We start from the raw sequence: 22,815 nt of genomic DNA on the forward strand, positions 1-22,815 counted from the left end.
CTGATTTGCATCATTGTGTTTGTTGCCATTAAAATGTACAAGAAAGAGTCTAGTTTCATCACCGCCCTTCCTCAGTTCCCACCTGCCTTACCTGAGATCCCAGAAACTGGTGTCGATTCTCAGAGTGGATCACTTTCCCGGACTTACCAGTATGATGTTTGCCTAACTGGTGGATCCTTAAGCAGCGATTTCAGATTCCTTAGGCCTCTCATTCCTGTTTTTTCTATGGGGGATCCAAACTTTTCTGAGAATCACAGGATTTCTTCTGGCTTTCAAGAGACTCCTGAGCAGGCAGAAGGCCAAGAACAAAGAGAACAGGTGAGTAAATAGTTGTGATTTCTTTATTGCCCCGTGTTCTAGGGAACGTTCCACTGGCTTATATGACTGTGGAAATGCTTTTTGCTGAATTGTCCTTCATATTTTTTAAATTTATGAATTTCTCCTCTCTGTTGCTTCACTGTGTTTCTCTTTTTGGAGATGTCTATCACTGCTAGATAAGTGTCATTTAGGAACAGTGCGTGTATAAAACGAAGTACTTCTTCACCCAAAGAGTGATTCACACTTGGAATTCACTGCAACAGGAAGTGGTGGCGGCCAGTGTTCCCTCTAAGCTGAGTTAGTGTGAACTAGCTCACAGTTTTTTAGCCTCCAGCTCACACGGTTTTGTCTTAGCTCAGGAAGGGATGGCTCCAGAGCAACCTAATTTGTGCAGTAGCCAAGTCACTCGCTCACAACCTTAATGCCAGTTGCTCCCTAAGTAGGATTTTTGCTCACAAGACTCCACAGCTTAGAGGGAACATTGGTGGCGGCTACAAGCATGGACGGCTTCAAAAGGGAATTAGATAAGCATATGGAGCAGAGGTCCATCAGTGGCTATTAGCCACAAGGTATAGATAGGGGCTCTGGGGCAAGTGATGCTCTGTCTTCTTGGTGCTTGGGGGGGTCAACAGTGGGAGAGCTTCTAATGTCCTGGAGCCACTGGTGGACCTCCTGATGGCACCTGGTATTTCTGGCCACTGTGTGATACAGAGTGCTGTTGTGTGTAAACAAGAGCATCCAACACATTGATCAATCCCCTGATCCAACATTGGCATCTCTTATGTTCTTATGTATTTGCAATCAGTACATGATATTTAGCTCTTACTTTTCCATATTCTTTGGGTTTTCCCTTTATCATCCCTGTTCTTTTCCTCAGTAGTCTGCTCTCCTTGCTGTCAGATCCTATACCTAAGACCCACGAAAGGTTTTTCCCTTGAGCCGACCATGCTTTTGAAGCTCTCTCATCCTTCTTCTTTGTTGGTCCTGTGCCCCTCTTTCCATTGGACCTTCCACAGATCCTTTACTCTAGCCCATTTTCCCAAGCCCGTTACTGAATGGTGGGACTCTTTCTTCAACCCTCCTGCCTCCTGGTCATTAGGTTTATGACTTTCTGAAGCTTATTACCCTTAAGGCTGATTCCTGACTTTGTGAGAAAATTGCAACTTCTCCATGTAATCCAGAATGTCACACAATAAAGTTATGAAGTCTTAGTCATATTTTTGCTTTTTCATACACTTATATCCATGTGGCTGGGAATACAGGCTTTTTAAAATGCGGGCATGTTATCCACACATTTCGTAGGCGCTTTATATTTCCCTAATTTGGTATGGATCTCCCCTAAGATTGCTGTTAACGTATTCTTCTTGTACCTTAGTTCAGTTGAGCCCAGTTCCTTGACCACAGTCACAGTGAGCTGCAAACAAACTCCTCTCAGGCTTCTTTCTGCCTTCCCTCTATTTCCTGGGGAGCCACAGCGATGCCAGCCCTGATCGCTGAGCTCTTCAAGGTGTACAAGCATTGTTAGACTTGGAAAGGGGCAGTCTCTTAGGATGGGGGAACAGAGCAAAACAGTTGCCAAGAATTTCTGGTTAGTGTGAAAGTGAGAGAAGGAAAACAGAGGGGGTGAGAGATTCTGAGGGCAGCTTATCAGGAAATGTTTGGAATGAAGAATAGATCCAGGAGACAAGAACAAAGCAAGCTGCAAGGAAGATGGAGGAAAACCTCACTCAAATGGAAGCAGAATTGGAGCAGCCTTGGAGCCTTGATCACTGCCACAGGAGGTGGTGGCAGCTTCAAGCATGGACGGCTTCAAGCGGGAATTAGATAAGCATCTGGAGCAGAGGTCCATCAGCGGCTATTAGCCGCAAGGTATAGATAGGAACCCCGGGGCAAGTGATGCTCTGTATTCTTGGTGCTTGGGGGGTGGGCAACAGTGGGAGGGCTTCTAGTGTCCTGGCCCCACTGCTGGACCTCCTGGTGGCACCTGGTATTTTTGGCCACTGTGTGACAGAGGGTTGGACTGGGTGGGCCATTGGCCTGATCCAACATTGGCTTCTCTTATATTCTTATGGAGGGAGGGAGTGATGTTCTCATGTCTGAGTGGAGACTGGCACCGAAGGGAGTCCATCCTAGCAGAGGCTGCTCTTTGAAACCAGAAGAACTTCAAGTTCTGGCGTTCAGGGAGAAGGCATCAAAAGCAACAGTCAAGACACTACTGGCCCTCTTTCTATTTGTGTGCATGTAAAAGAGTGACCGTGATGGTGCGGAGAGAATGGCAGAGCTGTTGAAGTACTGGAAACAGAGGTGGAACAAGCTGGGGTTTTTTTGGAGGGGGGATTTAATTTGGGTATTTGAGTTGTTGAGTTGGCAGTATTATTTTTTAACAGAATCTAAAGAAAACTAGTATATGTCGATACACGACTCAGTTACATATTAAAGTTCCATGAGACCATACATCTAGGGTTCAACACCACTTTTAGAGAAAATTCCAGAAATGACGCCAGTGTGTAGCATGCAGCATACCTCAGTTCTTCACTACTGGGCAATCCGTTGTGTCCAGTTATTGAAAAATAAAAAGAAACTTTAAACAAATTGAGGAAAAATAGTTGGAGCATGAAAGGAACCCGACTAAATTGTACCAGATAGCAAAACCAAATGAAGTTTCTAGTCCACTCTTGACTTCTAATCTAAAGAGCAGTTACCCTTAAGGTGGCAACCTGTAATGGAGTCAGGATCTCCCCTTCACATTAAAGTGTCTGCTACACTACAAGAACACGCCTTCAGAGCAAGGTTGGTGCCGTTTCTACTCCAAACTCATGATTCTCCCCCCCCCCCAGAAGATTGTCTAGATGGCTGCTTTTCATTCCTTTCTGGGGGGAAAAACTGTGTTTGTCGATATATGGTTAGGAACACGTTTTTTGTTGTTGTTGTTCAGTCGCACAGTTGAGTCCGACTCCTTGCGACCCCATGGACCAGATCACGCCAGGCCTTCCGGTCTTCCGACGTCCTCTGAAGTTTGCTCAACTTCATGTTCGTTGCATCTATGACACTGTCTAACCATCTCATCCTTTGCCGTCCCTGTCTTCTTTGACCTTCAATCTTTCCCAGCATCAGGGTCTTCTCCAGTGACACTGTCTAACCATCTCATCCTTTGCCGTCCCTGTCTTCTTTGACCTCCAATCTTTCCCAGCATCAGGGTCTTCTCCAGTGCGTGCTCCCTTAAAATCACCAAAATCACACACACACACACCCCATTAGGAAATCAGAAGCAGCCCTTGCAGTCCTCCATTTTTCTCCAAAAATCTAGTAACTAACAACATCTAGTAACTAACAACATCTAGTAACTAACAACATCTAGTAACTAACAACATCTAGTAACTAACAACATCAATAGTTGCCCATAAAATTGGGATCTTTCACCTGTGTCCATGGAACTTAGTACTGATGATCCATTGGGTGATGAGGATTTAATTGGGATGGAAAACAAACAAATTATAGTTTAACTGCATTATCCTATTGAAAACAGCTGGAAATGAAAGCTGAAAAACAAATAAATGAGGATCTTTTTAAAAAGCAAAACAAAATGGAATTTAAAAAACCTCCAAAACTCTGTTTTATTGAGTCCAGAACCAAAAAAAACCTGTTCCTTTCGGGGTAAGGTTGGCCTATGCAGGACAAATGAAATCCCTCTTTGCCTGGCTGGCCCAGCATCAAGATCCCATCTCCTCTGAAGTGACTTTCAATTTGTTGTTGTTGGCTTTAATGGTTTTAAAATGTTATTTTATCATATATGTTTTAATCTGTTAGCAGCCTTGGTGGACCAGTGAGAGTGGAAAGGTGGGGTACAAATTTTCTAAAATCAATCCATCAATCGATAAATAGAAGATAGTCGTACAGTGAGGGGGACCCTCCCTCTTCTCCCTGCTGCCGCCCAGTGAAGCAGTGGGAGAAATTGTGGGGCCAAAGCTGGCATTGCCATGATGCCGGGCAATGCATTACCTCACCCCCCAAAGGTCCCAGGGGTTGAAGCCCCACTGGCTGGCAACCCAACCCACTGTGCTCGGTAGCTGACATTTGGGGGTGGGGCTGCTGAGTAAATCAGCAGAGACATATGTTGCATTTTTAGATGTACGACTAGTCTGGTGTGTGTAAACAAGAGCATTGAACACATTGATCAAGAGGGTGTGACTGGCTGCAGTTGCATTCAGTAAGTGTGTATGTTGTATGCATAAAGTGTAAAATGGCTGAGAGATATTTATGCAAATCATTGCTCACTATTGCTATTTATTAATAAACCTTAAAATAAAACATTAAGTTGTCCAAAAGTAACTTAGACGAGAATCTTACATTTGTGTACATAGGGGAGGGGGAGTAGTGGGGAATGACTTTGCACGTGCATTCTAAAAGGCAGAGTAAGATAGTACCGTGTTTCCCCGAAAATTATTTTTTCTCAAAAAGACACATTAGGGCTTATACCACAAATGCATAGAAATCCTGCTAGGGCTTATTTTGGGGGTAGGTCTTATTTTCGGGAAAACAGGGTAGTCAAGCTTCCCCCCAAAGTTTGAGTTCTGGTCTTTCTAGTAGGTCCACAAGAGAGCAGTATTGGCAAACAGATCAGTTGCAACTCCCCCTCATGGATCACTGCCTTGTCGTGGCGAGGGGGCTTGCGCAGTTCAATGAAGCTGTGGGCTATGCCGTGAAGGGCCACCCAAGACGGACAGGCCACAGCAGAGAACTCAGACCAAGCGTGATCCACCTGGAGAAGGAAATGGCAACCCACTCCAGTATGTTTGCCAAGAAAACCCCATGGACAGTATCAAAAGGCTAAAAGATATGACGCCGGAAGATGAGCCCCTCAGGTCGGAAGGTGTCCAATATGCTACTGAGGAAGAGCAGAGGACAAGTACAAGTAACCCCAGAAAGAGTGAAGCGGCTGGGCCAAAGCCGAAAGGACGCTCAGTTGTGGATGTGTCTGATGGTGAAAGGAAAGTCCGATGCTGCAAAGAACAATACTGCATAGGAACCTGGAATGTAAGATCTATGAATCAAGGTAAGCTTGACGTGGTCAAAAATGAGATGGCAAGACTGAACATCGATATCCTAGGAATCAGTGAACTAAAGTGGACAGGAATGGGCGAATTTAACTCAGAAGACCATTATATCTACTACTGTGGCCAGGAATCTCGTAGAAAAAATGGTGTGGCCTTTATAGTCAACAAGAGAGTGCAAAAGGCAGTACTGGGATACAATCTCAAAAATGACAGAATGATTTCTGTCCGATTCCAAGGCAAACCATTCAACATCACAGTAATCCAAGTCTATGCCCCAACCACTGATGCAGAAGAGGCTGAAGTGGACCGGTTCTATGAAGACCTACAACACCTCCTAGAACTAACACCAAAAAATGATGTCCTCATCATCATAGGGGACTGGAATGCTAAAGTAGGAAGTCAAAAGGTAACTGGAATAACAGACAAGTTTGGCCTTGGAAAGCAAAATGAAGCAGGGCAAAGGTTAACAGAGTTTTGTCAAGAGAACACACTGGTCATAGCGAACACCCTTTTCCAACAACCTAAGAGGCGACTCTACACATGGACATCACCAGATGGGCAACACCGAAATCAGATTGACTATATAATTTGCAGTCAAAGATGGAGAAGCTCTATCCAGTCAGTAAAAACAAGACCTGGAGCTGACTGTGGTTCAGATCATGAGCTACTCATTGCAAAATTCAGACTTAAACTGAAGAAAATTGGGAAAACCACGAGGCCATTCAGGTTTGACCTAGATCGCATCCCTGATGAATATACAGTAGAGGTGAAGAATAGATTCAAGGGTCTGGATTTGATAGATAGAGTGCCTGAAGAACTATGGACAGAGGTTCGTGACATCGTACAGGAGGCAGCAATCACCACCATACCAAAGAAAAAGAAATGCAAGAAAGCAAAATGGCTTTCTGATGAGGCTTTACAAATAGCAGAGGAAAGAAGGAAAGCGAAAGGCAAAGGCGAAAAGGAAAGATTTACCCAACTGAACGCAGATTTCCAGAGAACAGCAAGGAGAGATAAGGAGGCCTTCCTGAATGAACAGTGCAAAGTAATAGAAGAAAACAATAGAATGGGAAGGACTAGAGATCTCTTCAAGAAAATTGGAGAAATCAAGGGAGCGTTCCATGCAAAGCTGGCCATGATAAAGGACAAAAACGGTAGGGACCTAACAGAAGCAGAAGAGATTAGGAAAAGATGGCAAGAATACACAGAAGAACTATACAAGAAAGACCTCAATGTCCTTGACAAACACGACGGTATAATCACTGACCTTGAGCCAGACATCCTGGAATGTGAAGTTAAATGGGCCTTAGAAAGCATTACTAACAACAAAGCTAGTGGAGGTGATGGTATTCCAGCTGAGCTATTCAAAGTCTTAGAAGATGATGCTGTTAAAGTTCTGCACTCCATTTGCCAGCAAATTTGGAAAACGCAACAGTGGCCACAGGATTGGAAAAGATCAGTATACATTCCAATCCCAAAGAAGGGCAATGCCAAGGAATGTTCAAACTATCGCACAATTGCACTCATATCACACGCTAGCAAGGTCATGCTCAAGATCCTACAAGCTAGGCTTCAACAGTACGTGGATAGAGAACTACCAGAAGTACAAGCTGGGTTTCGAAGAGGTAGAGGAACGAGAGATCATATTGCCAACATTCGCTGGATTATGGAGAAAGCAAGAGAGTACCAGAAAAATATCTACTTCTGCTTCATTGACTATGCTAAAGCCTTTGACTGTGTGGATCACAACAAACTATGGCAGGTCCTTAAAGAGATGGGAGTACCAGACCACCTCACATGTCTCTTGAGAAACCTGTATAAGGGCCAAGAAGCGACAGTTAGAACCGGATACGGAACAACTGATTGGTTCAGCATAGGAAAAGGAGTACGACAAGGATGTATACTGTCACCTTGCTTATTTAATATATATGCAGAGTACATCATGCGAAATGCTGGCCTGGATGAATCACAAGCGGGAATTAAGATTGCTGGGGAAAAGATCAACAACCTCAGATATGCAGATGATACCACTCTAATGGCTGAAAGTGAAAAGGATCTAAAGAGCCTCTTGCTCAGAGTAAAAGAGGAGAGCGCAAAAGTGGGCTTGAAGCTCAACATCAAAAAAACTAAGATCATGGCATCCGGCCCCATCACTCCTTGGCAAATAGAAGGGGAAGCTGTGGAAGTAGTGACAGACTTCACGTTCCTGGGATCCCAGATCACCGCAGACTGTGACTGCAGCCATGAAATTAAAAGACGCCTGCTCCTTGGGAGGAAAGCGATGGCGAACCTAAACAGCATGATAAAAAGTAGAGACATCACCCTGCCAACAAAAGTCCGCATGGTCAAAGCAATGGTATTCCCAGTAGTCATGTATGGCTGCGAGAGCTGGACTATAAGGAAGGCCGAGCGCCGAAGAATAGATTCTTTTGAACTATGGTGCTGGAGAAGACTCTTGAGAGTCCCTTGGACTGCAAGAAGAACAAATCAGTCAATCCTCAAAGAAATCAACCCTGACTGTTCCCTGGAAGGCCAGATAATGAAACTGAAGCTCAAATACTTTGGCCACCAAATGAGAAGGGAGCACTCACTGGAGAAGACCCTGATGCTGGGAAAGATTGAAGGTCAAAGAAGACGGGGACGGCAAAGGATGAGATGGTTAGACAGTGTCAAGATTCTTACAGTTTGTGTTCATGGGGGGAGGTAGTAGCAGGAAAAGACTTTGCACGTGGATTCTAAAAGGCAGAGTAAGAAAGCAGTCAATCTGCTCCAAAAAGTTTGAGAACTTAAAGAGACATGCAAGTTTCATGGTTTTCTTCTAGTAAGACCACAAGATGGCAGTATTAGCAAACAGATGGGCTGCAAATGGCATTTCTGGCATTTCATTTGTAGCACTAGCAAAAACCTAACAGGCAGAGACACTCTGAATGCAGAGGGAAGGGAGCTGCTGGATAGATGGGAAGACTCGAGGACAAAAAGGAATGGACACAGCAGATCAAAATTAATTATTCCAGGAAAAGAAGATATCTCTGGATAGTACCCAGCTGCTTCATGTTCTGAAAACCATAAATATCTGACCTGGGAGAGTCTGGCACCATGGAGGATCATTTCAGAATCAGAAGAGGTCTGTACCTTTTGTTCTTACTCTCTCTGTCTGGAGTGGTGTGTGTCTCTATTCACTATTGTGCTCCAGAACCCCTTAACAATCTACAGCATTGAGATGCAGGTAGAAGATATAAATGACAACTCTCCAGCATTCTCCCAAACTGAACTTAACCTATCTATTCCTGAGAATGCTCCCACAAACACTCGATTCCCCCTGGAATCTGCCCAAGATACTGATTTGGGCAAAAACACCATCCAGAACTACACCCTCAGTCCCAATGAAAATTTTCACTTGGAAATTCAAAGTGGCAGGAGTGGAAGGAAACATTTGGAACTTGTTCTGGAGAAACCACTAGACAGGGAGAAAGCGGCTCAGTTGGGGCTGACACTCACAGCTGTTGATGGAGGGGTGCCCCAGAGAACAGGCACAGTTCAAATCAATATTAATGTTCTGGACACCAATGACAACTTCCCTGAGTTTGCACAATCTGAATACATAGTGAGTTTGAAGGAAAACAGCCCTCGAGATACTCTGGTCTTGAAAGTGGAAGCCAGAGATTTGGATTTGGGTTCAAATGCAGAGATCACATATTCATTCCATCAGGCGCCTGAGAAAATAAGCCAATTGTTCCAGTTGCATCAAACTACAGGGGAAATCACTGTTTTGGGTCCAATTGACTATGAAAAAGAAACCAGGTATTATATGAACATCAAAGCAACAGATGGAGGGGGCTTCTCAGGCCACTGCAAGGTCCTGGTGGAAATTGAGGATGAGAATGACAATGCCCCAGAAATATCAGTCATAACCATCACCAGCCCTTTGGCAGAAGATTCTCCCCTAGATACATTGGTTGTGCTTTTCAGTGTCACAGACCGAGACTCTAGAGACAACGGGAGGACCTCATGCTCTGTAGGGATACAGTCCCCTTTTCTTTTAAAAACAACACTGAACAATTATTATCAACTTGTGACCCAAAGTCCACTAGACAGAGAGAAAGTCTCTGAGTATAACGTCACCATCACAGCTACTGATAAGGGCTCTCCCAAGCTCACTACAGAAAGAACCATTACAGTTTTAATTTCAGACATCAATGACAACTCTCCAGTGTTTGAGAAGTCCAAGTATGAAATGCAAGTGTGGGAAAACAACATTCCCGGCCTGCTGATGGGTTCGGTCCGTGCTGTCGATCTGGACGTGGAGCAGAATGCCAAGGTGACCTATTCTCTTGTGCCAGAAAATGCCAGTGGTGCTTCTGCAGCCTCTTATGTTTCCATCAACTCTGAGACGGGGAATCTGTACGTCCTGCGATCTCTGGATTATGAGCAGATCAAGGAGTTCCAAGTGAGAGTGAGGGCTTCAGATGGGGGTTCTCCTCCACTGAGCTCAGAGGTTGTTGTTCGAGTTGTGATCCTGGATGAAAACGACAATGCCCCCTTCTTCCTCTACCCACTTCAGAACAGCACCTCCCCCTTCAACGAGCTGGTTCCCAAGTCAGTGGAGGCCGGTTACCTGGTCGCCAAGGTGGTGGCTGTAGATGGGGATTCGGGCCAGAACTCTTGGCTTTCCTATGAACTGCTGAAGGCCACAGACCCCGGCCTTTTCAGCATAGGAGCCCAGAACGGAGAAGTCAAAACCAGGAGGCCACTGACAGAGCGAGACACAAACAAGCAGAGACTGATTATCCTGGTGAGAGACAATGGCCACCCTCCCCAGACCAGCACTGCAACCCTGAATATCCTTCCGGTGGATGGCTTTTCAGATCCTTATCTGAATGTTGCAAGCGTCAGTCATGAAGCTGGTGAGGAAGACGGCTCCTTGACCATGTACCTGGTGATCTGCTTGGCTGCGGTGTCCTTTGTGTTCCTGATTTGCATCATTGTGTTTGTTGCCATCAAAGTTCACAAGAAAGAGTCTAGTTTTATCACCGCCCTTCCTCAGTTCCCACCTGCCTTACCTGAGATCCCTGAAACTGGTGTCGATTCTCAGAGTGGATCACTTTCCCGGACCTACCATTATGATGTTTGCCTTACTGGTGGATCCTTAAGCAGCGATTTCAGATACCTTAGGCCTCTCATTCCTGTTTTTTCTGTGGGGGACCCAAATGTCTCTGAGAATCACAGGATTTCGTCTATCTCTCAAGAGACTTCTGAGCAGGTGGAGGGCCAAAAAGAAAGAGAACAGGTATGTAAATAGCTGGGGGGGGGGCTCCTTAATTGTCTCATGTCATTCAGAAATTTCAGCTGGGTTATGTTTTGTCAGAATTTTTAATGTTGGGGAATTTCACATTACCTGTCTTCTCCCGGTTTTAAGCCGGGAGTCTTCTGTTTCCAGATGAACCGGTACAGGGCTGCCGTTTCACACACGGCTTGCCCCTACCGGAAAGGAGCCAATTCATAAGCGGTTCGGCGTTTCACACACGCACCGCTTTGTTTCCCCACTTTTTTTTAAAAGTCCGTCTTATAGCGATATATTGATATACCAGTATTCCAATGTATTCCAATGGGATCGCTATAGCGTTATATCGATATATCGATATAAGCCGAACGTTCAAAAAAAAAAAAAAGCCCGCGCGGCTGAAAAAAGGCGGGAAAGAACCGTATCGGAACCGGGAGAGGGAACGGGAGACTCCTCGGAAGCGGTTGACAGGTAAATCGCTTCCCTCCTGGTTCCTATACGGAACAGAGACTTTTGAGTGTGAAATGGCAGTCAGATCCCGGTAGGGAACCGATTCTCAACCGGGTTCTGTCTGAAATGACAGACCAGCACCCGGATGAGAATCGGTTCCCTACCGGGAGAAAGCACCTGTCTGAAATTCCCCACAATTTCTGCCTCTCTCTGTTAATTGCATTTCTTCTTATTAGAGACATCTGTCGTGACTAGATAAGTGCCATTGGAGAACAAGTGTATGTATTTGCATTGAGTTCAGGATACTCAGCTGTGCTTCTCCATCTACTTTAGGATTGTCCCTTTGTTATCCCTGTTGTTTTCCTTATTAGGCTTGTAATCCTTGATGTCATTTCCTCTTGTGCCTAGGGCTCAAGAAAGGTTTTTCCGTTGAGTCGACCATCCTTTTGAAGCTGGCTCATCCTTCTATTTTGTTGTTCCTTTGCCCCTCTTTCCATTGGATCTTTTCTTCCACAGATCATTTAATCAAGCCCATTTTGCCAAGCCCATTGTGGAATGCTGGGATTCTTTCTTCAACATCCCTGCCTCCTGGTCATTAGCTTTCTGACTTTCTGAAGCTTTTTTCCCGTAAGCCTGACTTTGTGAGAAAATCAGAGCTTCTCCATGTATGCCAGTATGACGCACAAAAAAGCTATGAAATGTTAGTTATATATTTGCATTTTCATACACTGTTATCTATGTGGGTGGGAACACAGCCAGTTTAAAATACGAGTATATTACCCACACAGTTCCTGTGTTTCTTATGTTTGCCTCATATTTGATGGCTGCAAACAGACTCTTCTCAGGCTTGTTTTTGCCTCCCTTCTGTTTCCTGAGGAGCCATAGCACCATCTGCCCTGATTGGTGTGCCTGTCAAGGTGCACAGACATCATTAGACTAAAAGTCAGTCTTAGAGAACCTTGAAAGGGAAAGGTATTTTAGGAGGTGGGAACAGAGAATGACACATTGCCAAGAATTCCTGGTTAGTGTGAAAGTGAGAGAAGGAAAGTTGTTTTGGGCCCCGGTCACACGGGCCAGATATTACCGGGGGGGAGGCATGGCTAATTGCCCCGGTGCAGTTTGATCCGCAATTACACGATCAGATGCACCGGCGGCACACCACGGGTCCTTCCCTTGGCGCCGGTGGGTAAACGAGGGACTGGAGGGGAATGCCGTGTGCTGGCGCGATCACACCACAGGCATCTGGAGGCAAACATTTACTAGTACCTTGGAGGCACTAATTTTTAAATGTGCATTGTTGGCCGTAAGCCACGGGTGCGCTCCACTTCCCAGATGTTGGGGTGTGATCGAGCCCGGATAATCCACCCACCTTCTGTGCCTCTCCCGCGGCAACTTTGTTGTGTGACCGGGGCCTCAGTTTGTTTTAATGGTTTTAAAATGTGATTTTATCACATATGTTTTAATTTGTTAGCAGCCCTGGTGGACCAGTGAGACCAGTGAGAGTGGAAATAAAACATGATCTAATAAAATTTAAACCTGGCTACAATACAATTTCCATAACCTAAATAGCAAGACACAGAATTTGGCAACATGGTACGTATTCCTAGGGTTCTCATCACATAAAAGATAATCAAGCTTAGCTTTTTCAGTAAAACCAAGAATCTTATCCAATAATAGAGTCTCCTCAAAAGCTGCTTTATAATGTGGGCAGCTAAAAATGTATGCTCTATGGATTTATGTGGGACAGAAAGAGCTAAAAGTTACTTTAATGCTATGTGATGAAGAAAAAGCTTTTGACTGCATTGAATGGAGTTTGTTCAAAAATCTCAATTCAGTTCTTCATTGGTACGAATATTTGACCAAACATATAACCAGTTTTACAACATTTATAAAATAAAACATGATCTAATAAAATTTAAACCTGGCTACAATACAATTTCCATAACCTAAATAGCAAGACACAGAATTTGGCAACATGGTACGTATTCCTAGGGTTCTCATCACATAAAAGATAATCAAGCTTAGCTTTTTCAGTAAACACAAGAATCTTATCCAATAATAGAGTCTCCTCAAAAGCTGCTTTATAATGTGGGCAGCTAAAAATGTATGCTCTATGGATTTATGTGGGACAGAAAGAGCTAAAAGTTACTTTAATGCTATGTGATGAAGAAAAAGCTTTTGACTGCATTGAATGGAGTTTGTTCAAAAATCTTGCCGAAGCGTATGCCCTTCTGAAACTATTTACTTCCAATGAAGTCAGGTAGGCTGCAGATTTGTCAATGTTTAACAGGTGCAAGACCCAAACAGGAATAACAAGCTTTATTAATATGGTCACCATTTGTTTGGATTTAATTCCAGGGGAGAATATAATGAAGCATATAAATATATCGAAGTTGGAGATTGATTTGTAAATGTACCCTTCTTACCCATGCTGAGGGTAATTAACTGAGACCCTGTTGTTATGTTCCATCCATCTCTCCTCAAGCATGGAGGAAACTAACAGCATCCTTTTCTTTAAGGTGGGGTGATTAATTGTGCAGTGTTATGTTGCATCTATTAAACATCATTATGTTGTATGCTAATCTGCTGCTCACTCTCTACCTATATCTATTAACTGGTAACTTCCATTTCAATGTATCTGAAGAAGTGTGTAGGCACACAAAAGCTTATCCATTGAATACAACTTTGTAGGTCTTAAAGGTGCTGCTGAACTCGAATTTTGTTCGGTTGCTTCAGACCAACACAGCTAGCCACCTGAATGTATTACCAGCTGGTGAACCAGCAACCCCTAGACCCAAGAAAGAGCCTTAGAATATAACAGCACCATCACAGACACAGACTGGGCCTCACCCAGGCTCACTTCAGCAAGAATAATTAATGTGGAGATCTCAGATGTCAATGACAATTCTCCAGAATTTGAAAAGTCAGTTTATGAAATGCTATTACAGGAAAATAATATTCCAGGTCTGTTCATAGGTCTGGTCCAAGCCAGACATGGAACAAAAAGCTGGTGACCTATTCTCGTTTGCCTGGAAAGATCAGCGATCAACCTGTGTCCTCTTATGTCTCCATCAACTCTGAAACTGGGAATCTGTGTGCCATCTGATCTCTGGACTATGAGCAGGTGAAAGAGTTCCAGGTGAATGTAAGTGCTCTGGATAGCAGTTCTCTTCCACTGAGCTCCAAAGTTATTGTCTGAGTAGTTTTCATGGATGAAAATAATAATGTGTCATTCACTCTGTATCCTCTTCAAAATGATGCTTTCCCTGTCCAATGACCTGGTTCCCGGGGGGATTGAGACTGGCTACCTGGTCACCAAGGTGGTGGCAGTGGACAGAGATTCTGGTCAGAACTCTTGGTCCTCCACAGAACTGGGTCTTGTCAGCGTGGGGCCCCCAAATGGAGAAGTCAAAACCATGAGACTAATGAACAAATGAGGCCAATGAGGCCAATTAACATATGAGCCAAATTCAAACAGAAACTTATCATCAGAGTCAGAGACAAGAGTTACCCTCCCAAGGCCATCTCCACAACTCTATGCATTTTGCTACTGGATGGCTTTTCTGACCCTTATATGGAAATGGTGGATATCCCAAAGGATGACGAGGTAGAGGACCAAGACCATATCCTAACTATGTATCTGGTCACATGTTTGGCTGTCATCTCGTTCATTTTTCTCGTTTCTATGGTGGAACTTATTGTCATAAAGATTCAGAAAAGAGAACTCTGCCCTGAATTTCCCAGTGGGACTAAATTTCCAGGATAACTGTGAAGATGCTGGTTCTGGTTTCCTTTCCCAGACTTACAACTGTGAGGTGTGCTTAGCTGGTCGATCTCTGAACAGCAAGTTCATGTTTCTCAAGCTTCTCTGTCCTGATTTTCTGTGGAGCCTGCTGAAAATCAGGGAGATTCATAGACTTTTAGTCACATTCTGTGGATGTGCTTGAGACCATTGGGCATGTGAGCCAAATAAATTGATTGATTGACTTCTAGTCACCATACAGAAGATCAGTGCAGGAGTCAGGTGAGAAGAATTGATTTCGCATAGAATTCATAATAACTGAATCCCGCAAATATTGATATTAATAACAGTTCAGTGTAAACTACTCACTAACACCCCTGTATCAATGGAAATGAAACAGAGGTTTTCATCATTGCACCCAAATATCTCTCCTTTGTTTGCTCTTGTTTCTGCTTTTGCACATACAGAGGAATTTAACCATCATGTTTAATATGAACATTAACTACATAAAATGTTATAGTATCACTTCCAAATTAGTATAAATCTAAGCCAGTTGTACTGACTGCATGGCTCATGGAGAGCCATATTTAGAAATATTGTCAACTAAAAGAGCCTCCTGAGTGCTGTATGATCTGTAGGGGTGTGCATAAAACTAAAATCATCATTTACCGGATTCAGGTGTAATGGATCAGAAAAATATTGATATTACTTACACTACAATATTCAGATACGGAATTTTTCAGGAATCTCAATTTTTTTCAGCTCCATTATAGCATATGGAGACCATTATGTTTAATAGTCCCCATAGTATATAATAGAAAATAAATTTGGAGATATAGCTGCTGGCGCCTCTCCTCCAAAGAATACCCAGGTTTCAAAAAGATTGGACCAGGGGGTACAATTCTATGGGCCCCCAAAGAAGGTGACCCCCATCCTCCATTATTTCCAATGGAGGGGAAAAGTTTAAAGGGCTTGTGGTCCTTTTAAACACCCTCTCCAAACTACTAGTACACCTTGAAGACATTTAAAGGGGCTGCAGTTGCCTTAATTGCCTTTTAACTGTGGCTATCCAGCATTCCCATATAATCCCAAATATTTTTTGGGGGGGTTGTGATCGACTATATTTTACAGCCAAATGATCCTGAAATGTCGATTCGGTTGAATAACATTTTTTTAGCTTGGATATATCCAAATGCACACCTCTAATCCTGTGCAGCATCTCACTAAGCAAACACATACAATAAGACATATCAATTAATATTAAATACCTAACTGTAACTGCAGTTTTTTCAGTTACCAGTATACCTTTAAGCATGAAACATTGGACCTTTCTGCACTTGAATTTCATCCCTGATTTTATCAGAGCTCAACTCGTACACAATACCTTGCCTTTATCCCTGGTTATTACAGCACCCGTTTATCCCGAGACAAGTGTGGGACAAAACTGGGGTGACCTCGATGAGATGTGGAAACAAAAAAATACCCCGAGATAATTAGAGACGTGAACCCGAGTGCAGTATAGAATGTAAGTGTGGGGACAGGGCTGAACGAGGATTTAAGGTCTAGTGCGGAATCACCCATTCTCTCTCCCCACCTTTGGGCAGTTCTGAAGTATAAGGAGGGAAGGGAATGGCTTGCAAGTCAGACCTATGACACAGTTGTGTATGCAAGCTTTCAAGTTCTCCAGCTTTATTAACTGGGATGTTTTTAAAAAAACTGAGCTTGTGGAGAAGGCTGAGGGGTTGTTGGACCATTCTGTCCCTGACAGGCGGCCTGCAGTTCAGGGAGACTCCCTGTCATTCAGTGACAGCTGTTTCAAGATGGGGACCACTTGGCTGCCAAATAACACCACTGGGCAGTAGCCTTGCCCGCTTTCCTGAAATATATGGTGGGTGCCACATTGGGAAATGGTATTCAGAAGTTCAAGTGGCATGTCAAAGAGTGACGCATGGCTCAGTACCACTGATTTAAACAAAATGCAGATTGGCTTACTGTTTATGCAGTGGCTTTTAAACTGTGGGTTGGGGCTATATCGTCTGCCAGAAGGGAGGCGGAGGGAAAAGGTGAACTAGAAGAGGAGACTGTAAAAGTGGGTGGAATTTCCTGTCTTTCCTCGGCTTCCCACTCAGTGGGGATGCACTCTGCCCTGTGTTCCTTTGTCTTTCCAGCAGAAGTTTGTTTTGTCAACCAAGGCAGTAGGAGCCACTTCATACGTTGCGTTTTAGATGTACTAATAGTTTGGTGTGTGTAAATAAGAACATTGAACACATTGATCAAGTGGGTGTGATTGGCTGCAGTTCTGTTCCAGTTAGTGTGTATTTTATATGCATAAAGTGAAAAATGGCTGAGAGATCTTTATGCAAAGCATTGCTCACTATTGCTATTTATTAATAAACCTTAAAAATAAAACATTAAGTTGTTCAATAGTAACTTAGATTAGAGTCTTCCATTTTGTGTGCATACGGGAGGGGGAGTAGCCGGGAACGACTTTGCACGTGGATTCTAAAAGGCAAAGTAAGATAACAGTCAATTTGCTCCCAAAAAGTTGAGAACTTAAATAGACATACAATTTTCATGGTTTTCTTCTGGTAGGACCACAAGATGGCAGTATTAGCAAACAGATGAGTTGCAAATGGCATTTCAGGCATTTCATTTGTAGAACTAGCAGAAACCTAACAGGCAGAGACATTGTGAATGCAGAGGGAAGGAAGGTGCTGGATACACAGAAAGATTCAAAAGCGAAAAGCAATGGACACAGCAGATCAAAATTAATCATTCCAGAAGGATAAAATATCTCTGGATAGTACCCAGCTTCTTCATGTTCTGAAAACCATAAATTTCTGACCTGGGAGAGTCTGGCACCATGGACGATATCTTCAGGATGAGAAAAGGTCTGTACCTTTTGTTCTTACTCTCTCTGTCTGGAGTGGTGTGTGTCTCTATTCGCTATTCTTTGCCTGAAGAGAAGAAAAGTGGGTCTCTGGTGGCTAATGTGCTGAAGGATTTGAAGCTGGGACCAGGGGAGCTCTCTGCTCGCAGAGCCCAGCTAGTTTCCAAAAGCCATAAGCAATATTTCCAGCTGGATACCCATTCTGGGAATCTGTTTGTAAATGAAAAGATAGACAGAGAAGCTTTGTGTGGTGAGATGGATTCTTGCTTACTTTTGTCTGAAATTGTGCTCCAGAACCCCTTAACAATCTACAGCATTGAGATGCAGATAGAAGATATAAATGACAACTCTCCAGCATTCTCTCAAACTGAACTTGACCTGTCTATTCCTGAGAATGCTCCCACAAATAGTCGATTCCCACTGGAACCAGCCCAAGATAGAGACTTGGGCAAAAACAGTATTCAGAACTACACCCTAAGTCCCAATGAGAATTTTCAGCTGGAAATACAAAGTGGCAGGGATGGAAATAAAAATCTGGACCTTGTTCTGGAAAAACCACTAGACAGGGAGAAGGAGGCTCATTTGTTGCTGACTCTCACAGCAGTTGATGGAGGGTCGCCCCAGAGAACGGGCACAGTTCAAATAAATATTAAGGTTCTGGACATTAATGACAACTTCCCTCAGTTTGCACAATCTGAATATATAGTGAGTTTAAAGGAAAATAGCCCTCCAGATACTCTGGTCTTGAAAGTGGAAGCAAGAGATTTAGATTTTGGTTCAAATGCAGAGGTCACTTACTCATTCCATCAGGTGCCTGAGAGAATAAGCAACTTGTTCCAGTTGCATCAAATGACTGGGGAAATCACCGTTTTAGGTCCAATTGACTATGAAAAAGAAACCAAATATTATATGAAGATCAAGGCAACGGACGGAGGTGGTCATACAGGCCATTGTAAGGTCCTGGTGGAAATCGAGGATGAGAATGACAATGTACCTGAGATCTCAGTCATATCTGTCACCAGCCCTTTGGCAGAAGACTCTCCTTTAGATACCATGGTCATCCTCTTAAGTGTCACAGACCGAGACTCTGGAGAAAATGGTAAGACTTCCTGCTCCATGGAGATGAACTTGCCCTTTCTATTAAAAAACACTGTGAATAATTATTATCAACTGGTGACCCAAACGCCGCTGGACAGAGAGAAAGTCCCTGAGTATAACATCACCATCACAGCGACTGATCAAGGTTTTCCCAGGCTCACTACAAAGAGAACAATTACAGTTTTAATCTCAGATGTCAATGACAACTCTCCAGCATTTGAGAAGTACAAGTATGAAATGCAAGTGTGGGAAAACAACATTCCAGGCCTGCTGATGGGTTCAGTCCGTGCTGTCGATCTGGACGTGGAGCAGAATGCCAAGGTGACCTACTCTCTTGTGCCTGGAAATGCCAGTGGTGCTCCTGCAGCCTCTTTTGTTTCCATCAACTCTGAGACGGGGAATCTCTTTGTCCTGCGGTCTCTGGATTATGAGCAGATCAAGGAATTCCAAGTGATGGTGAGGGCTTCAGATGGGGGCTCTCCTCCACTGAGCTCAGAGGTTGTTGTTCGAGTTGTGATCCTGGATGAAAACGATAATGCCCCCTTCTTCCTCTACCCACTTCAGAACAGCACCTCCCCCTACAACGAGCTGGTTCCCAAGATGGTGGAGGCCGGTTACCTGGTCGCCAAGGTGGTGGCTGTGGATGGGGATTCAGGCCAGAACTCTTGGCTTTCCTATGAACTGCTGAAGGCTACAGATCCCGGCCTTTTCAGCATAGGAGTCCAGAATGGAGAAGTCAAAACCAAAAGACCACTGACGGAGCGAGATGCAAACAAGCAGAGACTGATTATCCTGGTGAGAGACAACGGCCACCCTCCCCAGTCCAGCACTGCAACCCTGAATGTACTTCCGGTGGATGGCTTTTCCGATCCTTATCTGAATATTGCAAGTGTCAGTCATGAAGTCGTTGAAGAAGATGGCTCCTTGACCATGTACCTGGTGATCTGCTTGGCTGCGGTGTCCTTTGTGTTCCTGATTTGCATCATTGTGTTTGTTGCCATTAAAATGTACAAGAAAGACTCTAGTTTTATCACCGCCCTTCCTCAGTTCCCACCTGCCTTACCTGAGATCCCAGAAACTGGTGTCGATTCTCAGAGTGGATCACTTTCCCGGACTTACCATTATGATGTTTGCCTAACCGGTGGATCACTAAGCAGCGATTTCAGATTCCTTAGGCCTCTCATTCCTGTTTTCTCTATGGGGGACCCAAATATCTCTGAGAATCACAGGATTTCTTCTGTCTCTCAAGAGACTCATCAGCAGGCAGAAGGCCAAGAACAAAGAGAACAGGTGAGTAAGTTGTTGTGTTTTCTTTATTGCCCCATGTTCTAGGGAATGTTCCACTGGCTTATGTGACTGTGGAAATGCTTTTTGCTGAAACGTCAGTCATATTTTTTAAATTTATGAATTTATTCTGTGTGTTGTTTCATTGTTTTTCTCCTTATTGGTGATGTCTATCATGGCTAGATAAATGTCATTTAGGAACAGTGCATGTATTTGCACTCAGTACATGACATGTAGCTCTACTCCATCTTCTTTGGGCTGTGCCTTTATGGTTCCTGTTCCTTTCATCTGTAGGCTATTCTCCTTGCTGTCAGATCTTCCTGTGCCTAAGACCCACGAAAGGTTTTTCTATTGAGCCAACCATCCTTTTGAAGCTGGCTCATCCTCATAAGAACATGAGAGAAGCCAATATTGGATCAGGCCAATGACCCATCTAGTACAGCACTCTGTCACACAGCACCCCAAATATACCAGGTGTCATCAGGAGGTCCACCAGTGGGGCCAGGAAACTAGAAGCCCTCCCACTGTTGCCCCCCCCCCCTGCACCAAGAACACAGAGCATCCCTTGCCCCAGACCGAGAGTTCCTATCTATACCTTGTGGCTAATAGCCACTGATGGACCTCTGCTCCATATGCTTATCTAATTCCCTCTTGAAGCTGACCATGCTTGTAGCTGCCACCACCTCCAGTGGCAGTGAATTCCATGTGTTAATCACTCTTTGGGTTAAGTCCATGTGTTAATCACGCTTTGGGTGAAATCCTCCTATTTTGGGGGTCCTCTGCCCCTCTTTCCATTGGACCTCTTCTTCCACAGATCATTTTCCCAAGCCTGTTGCTGAATGCTGGAATTCTTTCTTCAACCCTCCTGCCTCCCGGTCATTAGCTTTCTGACTTTCTGAAGCTTATTACCCTCAAGGCTGATTCCTCACTCCATCATGAGGCACACTTGGGTCTCGAACTGCTGAACTACTGACCTTCCACATCCTGCAGTTCAGCGTCTTAACCACTTGAGCCACCGCAGCTCCGATATAGGGTTAGGCACGCATAAAACCACCAAAATCATACAGTCACACAAACACCACTAGGACATTAGTAGCAGACATTGCAGTCCTCCAGTCCTCTCAAAAAAATCCAGTAACTAACAGCATCTAGTAACTAACAACATCAATAATTGCTGAAAAATTTGGGATCTTTCACCTGTGTCCATGGAACTTGGTAGTGATGATTCGTTGGGTGATGAGGGTTTTATTCAGATGGAAAACAAACAAGTTATAGTGTAACTGTGTTTTCCCATTGAAAACAGCTGGAAATGAAAACTGAAAAACAAACAAATGAGGATCTTTTAAAGAAGCAAAACAAAATGGAAGCAAAAAAATCTCCAGAAGTCCAGAACCAAAAGAAACCTGTTCCTTTAGGGGTAAGGTTGGCCTCCCTCTTTGCCTGGCTGACCCATCACCAAGACCCCATCTCCTCTGAAGTGACTTTCAATTTGTTGTTGTTGGTTTTAATGGTTTTAAAATGTTATTTTATCATATATGTTTTCATCTGTTAGCAGCCTTGGTGGACCAGCGAGAGTGGAAAGGTGGGGTACAAATTTTCTAAAATCAATCCATCAATCGATAAATAGAAGATAGTCGTACAGTGAGGGGGACCCTCCCTCTGCTCCCTGCTGCCGCCCAGTGAAGCAGTGGGAGAAATTGTGGGGCCAACACTGGCATTGCCATGATGCCAGGCAATGCATTGCCTCACCCCCCAAAGGTCCCTGGCTGGCAACCCAACCCACTGTGCTCGGTAGCCTACATTTGGGGGTGGGGCTGCTGAGTCAATCAGCTGAGACATATGTTGCATTTTTAAAAAGGTAAAGGTTCCCTTGCTCGAAAGCCAGTCGAATCCGACTCTAGGGTTGCGGTGCTCATCTCCGTTTCAAAGCCGAACAGCCAGCGCTGTCCGAAGACGTTTCCGTGGTCATGTGGCCAGCATGGCTAAACACCAAGGCGCACGGAACGCTGTGACCTTCCCACCGAAGTGGTACCTATTTATCTACTTGCAATTTCTTGCTTTCAAACTGCTAGGTTGGCATTTTTAGATGTACTAATAGTCTGGTGTGTGTAAACAAGAGCATTGAACACATTGATCAAGAGGGTGTGATTGGCTGCAGTTGCATTCAAGTAGGTGTGTATTCTATATGCATAAAGTGCAAAATGGCTGAGAGATCTTTATGCACATCATTTATCACAATTGCTATGCATTTGTTGTTGTTCAGTCGCACAGTCGAGTCCGACTCTTTGCGACCCCATAAACATTAACTTGTTCAATAATAACTTAGATGAGAATCTTATATTTGTGCGCATAGGGGAGGGGGAGTAGCGGGGAATGACTTTGCAGACAGATTCTAAAAGGCAGAGTAAGATAGCAGTCAAGCTTCCCCCCAAAAAAGTTTGAGATCTGGTCCTATACTAGACATGCAACTTCCATGGTTTTCTCCTAATAGGACCACAAGAGGGCAGTATTGGCAAACAGATGAGTTGCAAATGGCATTTCTGGCATTTCATTTGTAGCAGTGCGAACAGGAACCTAACAGGCAGAGACACTCTGAATGCAGAGGGAAGGAAGCTGATGGGAAGATTCAAGGACAAAAAGCAATGGACACAGCAGATCAAAATTAATTATTCCAGGAAAAGAAGATATCTCTGGATAG

The 22,815-nt window shown here is 44.0% G+C and overlaps 2 protein-coding genes across 2 annotated transcripts; both read left to right on the forward strand.

Moving 5' to 3' along the window:
• Positions 1–33: 33 nt before the first annotated feature.
• LOC107109884 (putative protocadherin beta-18) lies at positions 34–14,209 on the forward strand. Its single transcript, XM_015410593.1, has 4 exons — positions 34–318; positions 8,533–10,659; positions 13,236–13,363; positions 14,068–14,209. The coding sequence occupies exons 1-4, from the start codon at positions 34–36 to the stop codon at positions 14,207–14,209; spliced, it is 2,682 nt and encodes an 893-aa protein (XP_015266079.1).
• A 3,499-nt stretch (positions 14,210–17,708) lies between these two features.
• LOC107109885 (protocadherin beta-16-like) lies at positions 17,709–22,783 on the forward strand. The gene is made up of 2 exons (XM_015410595.1): positions 17,709–20,123; positions 22,676–22,783. The coding sequence occupies exons 1-2, from the start codon at positions 17,709–17,711 to the stop codon at positions 22,781–22,783; spliced, it is 2,523 nt and encodes an 840-aa protein (XP_015266081.1).
• Positions 22,784–22,815: the final 32 nt, after the last annotated feature.

Source organism: Gekko japonicus, unplaced genomic scaffold (assembly GCF_001447785.1).
Source record: "Gekko japonicus isolate JY-2015 unplaced genomic scaffold, Gekko_japonicus_V1.1 scaffold3835, whole genome shotgun sequence".
Lineage (NCBI taxonomy): Eukaryota > Metazoa > Chordata > Lepidosauria > Squamata > Gekkonidae > Gekko > Gekko japonicus.